General features: G+C 36.5%; 1 protein-coding gene across 1 annotated transcript; it reads right to left on the reverse strand.

Annotated features, from left to right (window-relative positions):
• Positions 1–5,803: 5,803 nt before the first annotated feature.
• LOC6639143 (nuclear migration protein nudC-like) lies at positions 5,804–7,027 on the reverse strand. The gene has a single exon (XM_047012061.1). It carries the CDS (start codon positions 6,940–6,942, stop codon positions 5,995–5,997), a length of 948 nt encoding a protein of 315 aa, XP_046868017.1. The 5' UTR covers positions 6,943–7,027; the 3' UTR covers positions 5,804–5,994.
• Between the last annotated feature and the right edge of the window lie 4,168 nt (positions 7,028–11,195).

Consider the following 11,195-nt stretch of genomic DNA (forward strand, 5'->3'; position numbering starts at 1 on the left):
CAGAAGCCATTCCAAAGGCAACCGGCCAAACGAACTAACAAGACCGTGGGGCAAAAATTCACCTAAAGTAGATCCAGTGAATTGATTTTATAGCCATTCTATGCATAAAGAGTCGGACAGATTCAGTCAGAAAGTTTCTCTTCACTTTAAAGGCCATTCTAACAGACAGAACATAAAAATAAATAAAGTAAAAATAATGCTGAAAATCTTGTACTTAAATAATTTTTTATTTTTTCCATCTCTCTTCTGTTTTATAATGTTTGGACATGTCTCCAATGGTAAGACATTAGACGAGTAGATTCGGCTTATGTATAGCATACTTATTGGGGTATCAAAATCTTGTCATCTCCTTACCCTTTGGTTATTAACTATAACCAAAACTCCAGCATAAAGCTATCTCTTCTGTCTTATCATAAGCAACGAATTGTTGTGATATTACACTTGACTCAATAAATTTATTAATGATTAGTAGTGAATTTTAATTTGTTACTTTTAAGAAAAAACTATTGGTAAATATAACTATTTTTCAATACATTTTCTTTGTTAATTGAATTGCTTTTTTTTTTTCAAATATATTTCAGCACATATTCCCATTGTACTAGAAGACATCCCGCAGAGTTCAGGCAAGTATTTTACTTAAATTTTCGTTTCGTATTTTCTTTTTTTCCCCTCCGCCTCCCGTTTATTTTGGTTATACTATGGCGACGTCGTCTGTCGTGTTGCGTGTCCTTTTCCTTTTCTGCAAGTGTCGTCGAATTAAAATTCATGGCAGCGCATTTAACTCGGCACAGCAACAAAAATGAAGAAAATACACAGAGGAAAACGCACCCAAAAAAAAAAAAAACGAAAGGAAAAAAAGCAAGAAAACACATTGGGATGGTCTGGTTAGGAGGGACAGGGAGAGGGTCAGTTTCAGAGTTTCGGCGTGCACATAATTTCAGTTATTTATAGCTTACCATAAAAAATGAGGTCAGATGCGTGGCCGTTCGACTACATTTTGCCTTAATTAAAGTCGTTAAATCGCATATATACCTACTATACTACAACAACAACAACAACAACAACAAAGTGTATGCCTTTTTGCGAGGTGAGTTTCAAATCAAATTAATGAACCATCTAGGTGGTTAATGAGCAAGATCATGGATTTAAATGAGCCGCATAAAAAAAAAGGGTATAACTCAAAGTGCAGGTGAATTGAAAATGTTGAAAAGAAGATGAGAACGCTTTGAAAATCAACAGTGAAACGAGCTAACTAAGTGAGAAGCACACACACACAGACAAACAAGCACACATTCAAACACTTGGAGCCATTGCAGCCTTAACCTGATTTCCCTACTTTCGGCATTTCATACTACACATATGACAGGTGGCATCCAACTGGGTATTACCTCTCCGCGTCTTCGTTTTCATCTTTAGCATCGTTTTTTTCCCTTCTTCTTCAGCTTACACATTCACCGCCACGGCACCTTATTTTCCACTTTTCTGTGAAAAACTATGTATGTACCTTGGATGAGGAGGGGACTGGGCCGTCAGCGGTGTAGGTGTAACGATGAAAACTCGTATGACAAATAGCCTGCGGCTTTATACACAATGTTGAGAAGCTGTCATTGTCTAGATTCATGTTGTTTTTTCAATGTTGCCTGCAGTTTTTCTTTTGGCTTTTCCTCTGTTGTTTTTGTTTTCCCTGTAACTACTTGGCTGTTGCTGCCCCTCCTCTCTATCGTCCATCTCTCTAACTGTTTCTCTGTTGTGGTCTTAGTTCTGGTTTTTTTCTTTTCTTCTTTGTTTTTTCCCCATGTATTTCTTCTACATTTGCGGCAAGGACACGAACTGCTGCTGCAGCATGGATCCGCTTGAAGTGCCATTAAAATGCACCCAAGGCTGTTGATTGGTAAAGAAAAATGTAACATGTGGTTTACCTAAACTTTTAGTGAGCTAAAAATGGGTAAAAACTAAGTCGGGCAAGCAGCTGAGATGGGGTAGAGAGAGAGAGAGAGAGAGAGAATGATGAGTAAGATCCAACACCTTCACATCAAGTCGATGACAAATGGCCTTAAAAATACTAAAGTTGAATGTAAGTGTGCTGCTATGTGTCTGTGTGAGTGTGTGTGTGTGTGTGAGTGTGTGTGTGGTTAAGTGGTTAGGATTGATGTTGTGGCTTTGGGTGATGCTGCAGCTGTTGCTATCTACTGATAATTTGTTGCCACTGCAAAAGAGGCCAAGCAAGAGCAATATAAATAGGTGCAAAAGTTAAAAGATGGAGAAAAAAAAAAAAAAAAACTACAATTTATAAGAAAAATGTGCAAATCACTTGAGAAACTCTTAACCAAATGGCTCACAAATTGCAAAGAACTTTTAGCAATTAAAATTAGTTTAAAATCTAAGAACCAGACCAAGTCAAAACACATGGGGATTAGATTTTAAACTTTAACAACTATATCTAGATCAGAAAGAAAACTAACGTAATCAACAAATGTTAGAAAAAACGTGAATTGCTTCTTGATTACATTTGGTAGTTTTTCTTTGAATGAAATATTTCATTATAAAATGAAATGGAGTAATCCCAAAATTGTCTATTTGATTAAAGGGACAAACTGTAATTTCCATTAAATTCGTTTTGTTTTTCATTTTGTTGTCACAAACTCTTTGCCTAACTTTGTCATTGTCAGCCCTATTAGCCCAGTTAAATAATTTGCAAAGGGTATACAAACTTCAACAAAGAGATGCCACAAAAATTTTCAGCCTGACCATTTTGGTTTTTTGATTCACTTCAAATTAACCCTGTTAGCCAGTGTCCATAGTTGGGGCTTGGCATAAATGTTTAAGTGAATTCATTTTAATTTTTGTTTAATTCATTAAATATTTAACTAGAACTTGAAAGTTTACCTAGGTAAATAGAAATCTCCATTCGTTTGTTTTTTTGTGTGTTTTGGGAACTGTAAATATTTATGTGCCATATACATACATTCGTAACAAGTACATAAATATGTATGTATGTATGTGGTGAATTTGTGTGTGTGTATGCTCTTACATATGTATGTATATTTTGTGCATAATTATGCATAGTTGTGTGTTTGTGTGTAGAGAAAATATTATGAAAAGTGAAGGTGTCAGAGGTGTGGATGGTTTTTGTTAAACCAAAAGGGGAAGGACATTGCTTTCAAGATCCTTTTACATTTAATACACAATGCATCTAAAGAAGAAACATATTTTTTTAGCAATTCCAAATCACAAAATAAAATGTAGCATACTTTTTAGCGTAGAATGTCAAAACTGGCCTTGGAAAATAAATGTTTTTTGCGTTTGAGATCATACTATTAACTGATCTAATCTGCCCTTTTCCACAATTCTTTTTCGGACGCCCATGTACTCTTTTGACGCCTGGAAGCGTTCCGTTTATGCTCGCTAATGCTGAAATAGTTGCCAAAGCGACCGCACGAATTTTCTTAATGAGCTCAAACGTCATACACACACACACACACACATTTACACGCACTCACAAACAGAGCCCTGAACTTTAGCCTTTATTTGCTCAAACAGCCACACATATGTATGTATGGCTAAGTCCACCCATCCACCCATGTTTTCCTTCTATACTTTGCTCACTCGCTTCACTTGTTTAAAATGTGTAAAAAATTTGCTTAGCTTAGCGTAGTTAAAAGTTCATTTTAGCTTGAAATACGAATTAAGTTATGCGAATGCAAACAAGAAGAAAACTCAACGTAAGGCAGACGCCGCCAAAACTTAAAGCCGAGTCAAGGAAAGCGCCTCAGAATCCATAAAAGAAAATCCATAGAAAAACATAACAATTAAATTTCATAAACCGCCAAGCAATTTCAGCATAATTATTTTTTACAACCGGCGCAGAGAAGCAAAGAAAAATATGAAAGAAAAAAAGAAAAAAACAACACAAAAAGTGTAAAACAAAAACAAAGAGAAAAAAGTGTGAAGTGGCCAGAGTGTAAGAAAGTAAGTGAGCAAGACCTTTCTTATTCTACCTCTCTCATTCTTTCACCCTCTCTCTCTCTCTCTTTCTCTCTTTCTTTGCTACGCCTGTTTGGGGTCCCAGTTGGGCGTTGGCAGCTGTTTCCACTCATTAGGCGCTTTATTAAGCGAGATAATTAGCCGAAGCACGTAAACTTGCAGTTAATTGATATTATTTGAACTGTTTCGCTCTCTGTCTCATGCACGCTCTCTCTCTCTCTCTCTCTCTCCCTCTTACTCTCTTTCTCGCTTACTCCAATACACTTATTTCAGTTTAAGCATTTTGACCCAGAACTCTTCTCTCACTTAACCTTTTGAACTTTCTTGTGTTGTTTTGCCTCTATGTATTTTTTTTTTCTTGCTCAAGTAAATGTGCAAACGTAAAGTTTTTGCTGAATTGTGTTGTAACCTTGTTAACCAATTGTTTTAAGCCGATCAAAATTACTGAATTAAGCTCTCGACGGGCTGGCAAAAATTTTTAGCCCGTTTCGCTTCATTGATATGAAAGGTTCTCAAAACATATTAGAGACATTAAACTATTTATCACCTAATTTTTGATAAACAAGTTAGTTTTTGTCCATCTTATTTGGCTGACTAGTTTATCTAGCTTGTCATAATATTTCATTTTATAGAGAAAGTTTATGTAAAATCCTCTTCTACATAAATGGAACTCTGCTTAATAATTTGCCCAAAAAATTTTATTGGTTTTTCGAATGAGTACTTGAAGAATTGTAAATGTAAATTTTAATTAAAATTTGCTAGAATCCTTTGAAAGTTTTCTTTTTGTCAGAAAATATTTCTTGCTTTTGTGCCGTAGGCAACCTGTCAATGGCAGCCTACAAATTGCATTAATCTGCAACATATGACAACCAAAAGGCAACCGAGCCAAGGCAATGAGCATATCCATTCCGCACTTGCCTACGGCCCACCTATCTTGCCTTGTTCTGCTCTGCCCTTCTCTGCCCTGCCCTGCCCTGCCTTGCCCTACCCTAATGCATTTGCTTCAATTCGGAAACCCTTTCTCTGTCCTTGACAACTGCAAATCGGCTAAATGCAAATTGCATTGCCTATCCGCAAGGCGCGAGCGCCCACATCAAAAACTGGTATTGGATCTTTCGGAGCTGAAAACTGGGTGCTGGGAGCTGGGAGCTGGGAGATGGGAGTCTGGAGATGACGATGACGCATTGCGTATGCGTGTCTGTCATGTGTATGACAGGCCGCAAACGCGTTTAAATAAATTTTACAGCCAGCCAAACATTTAAGAAATGCGTCAGCCGCATGACGACAGTTTTTCGGGGTAAAGCAACCAAAAACTGAACAGAACAAGAGAGTGGGATAATGCAAGGAGAAACAGAAGGGGTAGAGCGGAAGGACACAGGCCAGTTGCCAGTAAATGACAGTGTTGATGGACAGTTTTGTGCAATTGCATATGGTTAGGCGCTGTGCCAGTGACAGTTGGCCAACGAAATGCTGCAGGGAACATAAAACCCGCTACAAAATGATATGCAAATGTAGCTATCTCCCTATACCGTCAAAAAAAAAAAAACTGAAAAACTGAAAAAAAAGATAGAGAGCAGAAAACTCGACTGCAATTAAAAGCTAAATGCACTGGACGGATAGCGTCAAACTTGTTTTCCTTTCACACACACTTCATTTAACCCATTGGGTACCCCTTAAAGGGTAATTGCAAAAATTATCATTTCACAAAGAGATGGATTTTTCACACAGAGTTTAATCAGAGACCCATGAAATCTAATTTTAGGAAATAAAAGATCCTAGCAATGAAAGCTAAATAATTAAGTTAAGACTGTTGATAATGTCCTTTGATCTGTTTTGTTATTACGTACTAGGTTGAATTATAATTACAGTTAAAAATTTCACAACAGATATCCCATATTTCGGTGCTTAAAATGTTTATACGAAAATAAAGATGTTTATGCTATTTAATATAATCCGAACAAATCCTTTAAAGCTCAGCATGCGAATGCTTATTCCAGAAAGTGAGGGTTGTTAATTGAATTTACATTTGGAGAAGTCCATTTCGGGATGCTGTTGCTTAAATTTCTCAAGTAAATCCTGTTTCTTGCGATCCTCACTGGTGGGCAGACCCATTTCCTTTTGACGCTGATCAAACATCATCTTTTCAACCACGCGGCGTGTCTCACCATCCAGTTCGGAGAGTTTCGATGACTCTGGAATGATTTTGCGTGTGGATATTTCTGGATCTGTGGTCACCAGACAACTCCACCATTTCATTTTGTTAATCTTCTCCAATGTAATCATAACCGTTTTGCTATCTTGCAAGACCCAAACAGACTCATCTTGCTTTACTTGGCCACACAACTCACCATCGATGATGGGCTCTTGGCCTTTAAGGCCCACTTGCAAAGTTTTCTTACCAATATTGATCACAAGATCTCGGGTCCGCAATGCGAATGTCACGTTGAAAGGAATCTTGAGCTCCACCTCCTGCAGAGTCTGTGTCCACATATATTTGTCGAGAGTGCAACCATTACCAGCATTTGGTAGCAATTTACCCAGTTCACTCTTTTCGGTTTCATCTTCTACTTTTTCTATGGGCTTGGAAATATCTTCACGGCTTGATAAGTCTCCGCCAGCAGAGGCAGCATTTGGACATTTCTTATGCTGTTCTTCTTTAATAATGGCAGCGGCTTCCTCATCGGTAATATCACAAATTTTGCTCTCGTTCATTTCCTTTTGACGCGCCTCCTTCTTGATATGGTGCACAGCTTCATGATTGGCCAGAGCCAGTTGGGACTCCTTGCGAAAGACATCAAGTAGAAGCTTTTCCCATTCCGTCGGATTAGCTCCAGTGTAGAAATCTGTTTTGCGACGCAAAAAGCTGGCGAATGTATTTAGGAACTCAGGCACGCCTCCAGGATGCTTTGTGGCCAAAGTCAGTAGAATACTGTCGAACTTTTCTTTTTCGGCAGACATTTTAGTTAAATCTTCTATTTTATTATTTTAGTATCTAGTATACGAAATGAAATTGTATAACTTCTGAAAGTTATTTCGGATGACAGTCTGACCGAAGGTAGCTTAAGTAATATTTCAAATATTAAAGTCGAGCAACTCTGATGATCTCTTATGAAAATTTTGAAATTTAATCGATTCAAGTCACAATTTATTTAACTATTCTCAATAATACTTAAAGAAATAGAGAAACTTTACTATGTCGGAAAAACGACAACATCATCTTGATACAATTTGAATGGAAAATATTTTCTTAAAGCAATTTCAATGTAAAAACGACAATAGAGATTTTTTGTTTGGTTTTTTGCATCTGGCTTTTAGCTTGTGGCCATTAAAACATAATGGGTTAATTAGAGCCAGTCCATAGCAATTTGTAATGCAACGCAGCGGCAAAAACCGCGCAAGAGATATCTGACCAATTTAGTGTTATTGCAGTCACATAACTCCAGAGATTGCCCCACAGGATGCTGTTGGTGCTGCTGTTGCTACTGCTGATGCTGCCCAGTGCAGAGATTCGCCGAGATCCCAACTGCCAGGACACAGGACACTCAAACAAAAGGCAGCTGCACAATTAGCACTCGGAAACAACTCGACTTTTACTGAAAAGTAGGCGGTGGCTGGCTCGGTAGCTCGTTGGCTGGGTGACGTCGATGGCACTTGAGGGTATGAGGTGGGAAAAGAGGCAAATAATATTGTCGACGCACTTGGCGAAACGGAAATGTAACTGGGAATTATTTAATTTGCAAACTACAATGCTCCGAGCTGCAATCTGCTTCACCCGCTCGTTCTCTCTCTCTCTCTCTCTCTGTGTGTGTGTTTCTTTGCCTTGGTCTATTCCCCTAACCTGCACTCTCTTCTTTCATTGTTTTATGGCATTGTTTGAAGTGGCTTGAGTCCTGCCATTATGTGTGTCCCAACTGTGTGAGTGTATGCGTGTGTGTGTGTGTGTGCGAGTATTGTCTCTATGCTACATAATTGTTATGATAACTGCAGCAAAGTGCCTTGGCATCGTGGGAGTAACTTAAGTAAATGTCATTCCGCATTCACCGCATACCAACGACAACCAATTTCACTTAAATATTGAAACGAAACGAGAAGAAGAAAAAGAAATGGAAAGAAAAATGAATAACTACATGCCGACATCTCAAAGGCCGTAAATTGAACCTATGTCTACCTTGAAAATTTTTCGTTTCTCCGCTATCTCACCTAAAGGCATTTATCAGATGCAGACAGCAATAGCCAAAAAAAAAAAAAAAAAACAAGAAAAACGAGGGAGGGAAAAAATACGTACATAGATGGCAGAAAATCAGAAAAAACAAAAAAAAATTCAATGACTTTAACTGAGAATGGCGGCAGAGAGGTGAAAAGAACGAGGAACGAGAAAATTTTTGTAGAGTCATAGCTTTTGTTTTGTCTGCGGCTAAAAGCCATTGCCATTCGTTGTCTATGCCTTGACGTTTTTTGTTTTTTTTTTCTTTTTCGGGAAAGCCCCGTCCGTCAGCCTCTCCCTCCCGTCAGACCTTACCACCTGAACAAAATGACAAGTTAATGAAAGTCTGCCAGAGCATAGATCTAACCAAAAAAGTTTCAAATGAAAAATGTCACAGTGAATCCTGAAATACCCTAAAACCCCAGACAAGGGATTGCAAAATAAACGTGTCAATTTCAAATATTAAGCACAAATACAAAAGAGTGAAAATTTATAAGGAATTGTAAAGAAACTGCAATATTCCAATTGATAAGAAGACTAAAGAGAAGCTTAAAGAGATTTTTATTTTCTTCTTAAATGGAATCTAGAGGAACTATTGTAATACATATTGTAAAATTGATTAAAAAGTATGAATAAGTTTAGCCTTTCATTTAAGATGAGCTTAATTAGCTTATAATATTTTAATTATTCAAAAGGTTTTCCAGCAAATCAAAGGTAAAGTTAAGTCAACATTTAAGCAGGTCAAATCAATTGATATACTAATTTATTTGGAAAGATAAACCTTTTTGCTTTCTGCACTGCATCTTTGCAATTAAAAAAAGAAAAAAACATATCCTGTATGATGTCCCATCAAAGTAAAGTACCCCAAAAAAAAGTGTTTTTTTTTTTTTTTTTAAATTTTCAACGTCATGGTTAATACACCTTTTCCAAACTGTTCAAACTGCCATCAAGTCATTTTGCATAATTTTCGAAAACCTCCCTCAAGGCCAATGGCAACCAACAACCTTCCTCTTCATTCTCTCCCCATCCATCTATCCATTCATATTAAAAGAACCGGAAAAAAAAATACGAAAACCCAAACCAACCAAAATGCCATAAAAACAGACATGCTAATTAATGTTAACGGAAATTGTAATTAGAAGTGGTTGGCAGCCAACGAGAGATGGGGTGGAGTAGGGCAAATTTGGTAAGCGGGGGATGTGATTATAACTTTATGCCACAAATTCATATAAAACTTTGAGACTAAGTCGCCACATTCCACCCTAATTCAGCAACATTTTGTATATACATACAGTTACTCGTACATATGTTTGCATAAAAGTTTCGCAGATAGTTTTATAATTTAGGACGGCGACGTTTGGCGCCGTATTAAACACACAAATCATTATGACCCTATGATTGCGAGAAAACAAACAGAACAGAACACAAAAAAAAAAAAAAAACATTAGAAAAGGGGAGTATATGGAGGAGACTACAAAACAATACAAAACTGTTTCAGTCAGGGCCACAAAGTCAAATCCTTTTTAGCGCCATAAATTAACTTCATTTCCGTGCCAGACGCAACACGACAGCCGGCAAACGTGTGTGGTTTTTCGGGGTGAAAGGATATAAACAATGTGGCAAAGGGAGGTTAGCGGGCTTCACGAGTGATACTCAAGTAACATTTTTTTCCCCTTTTTCTAAAAGGGATTATAGCATACGTATATGAATCAGTTGAAGTTCAGATACTTTCAAAAGATAAGACTTCAATTGGATTAGCTATTACATTTGTCTTTGGCATCCATTTGATTAAATTCAGTTTGGAATTGAATTGGCAACTTACTTACAGCTCGAATGTGTGAAACATTCTTATCGTGTTAAAGTCTTCTGGAAAACTTCACTTCTTTTTTCAAAAGATTTCGCTTTCTTTTACCTTATGTAAACATTTTTCACATCAATTAAAACAGTTATGCACTATTTAACATACTTTAAGATACAGCTGCAGGACCTAGCAAAGAAAAGAAAAAATTGAAATGCAAAAACGGGGGTTCCTTAGTAACAGTTGTTTTTTCTCATTTTTGTTTTTCCAACGCACTTTGCCATCTGTAAAAGTTCAATTATCAGTTCAACAATTTCTCCTTCCTTTTTTTTTTGTTGTGCAAATCAAACGAATTTGTGTGGAAAAAATGTTGAGGCAAGCAAACAGGCAGACGCAGATACGACTATGAGAGGGCGTTAGTTAACACTAAAAAAAAAGTGATAGTACGCAATGATGATTGGGCGAGTTGTGCCAGGAGGAAGGGGTGGAGGGAGATATCGACACAAGGCAAACAGTTAAGTAAACTATGCCAACTTTAGTTAGATATGTGAGAAGGAACGGCAAACTCTGTGCAATCAAAGAGAAAAACTTTTCCATTCTTTCATGCTCCATTTTTTATTCGTCTCTAGTCTTTTATTTTTTTCATCCAGAGTGGCCTTTGATTGAAATAGTTTGTTACATTTGAAGAACCAGAAATTATTGCAAATTATCAGTTGCAAATAAGTGAGAGTAACTAAACAAATGCGAATTTACTAAGGAATTATTATTTAATGAATATTCATTCGAATTCATGTCTCAATCTAATATACCGCAACGGATTTTACTTTGTTTAACATTGAGTTTTTTTACGTTTTGGTAGTTTAAAATTTAACATATTTCAATAAATATTAACTCAAAAGTCTAGACAGGGATAAAAATGAAAAAATAGTAGTATTTATTTATTATTTTCTTTACCACACACTTTAAATCTGTTCTAGTTGATTTATGTAGAATAAAGTTTAGACCAGAGTTACATTTAAGCGATAACAAATGGAAAAATATCTCAGTGTGGATAATAATTTTTAGGCAATTGTATTGTATCGTTTTTTCCTTTCTTTTTATTGTATAACAAAAACATAATATGATCTAAATATAAAAATATTTCAAATATTAAATTGAACAAAAGACAACAAACAAATAAAATACATGCACTAACATTAACAATAATCA

Source organism: Drosophila willistoni, assembly GCF_018902025.1.
Source record: "Drosophila willistoni isolate 14030-0811.24 chromosome XR unlocalized genomic scaffold, UCI_dwil_1.1 Seg144, whole genome shotgun sequence".
NCBI lineage: Eukaryota > Metazoa > Arthropoda > Insecta > Diptera > Drosophilidae > Drosophila > Drosophila willistoni.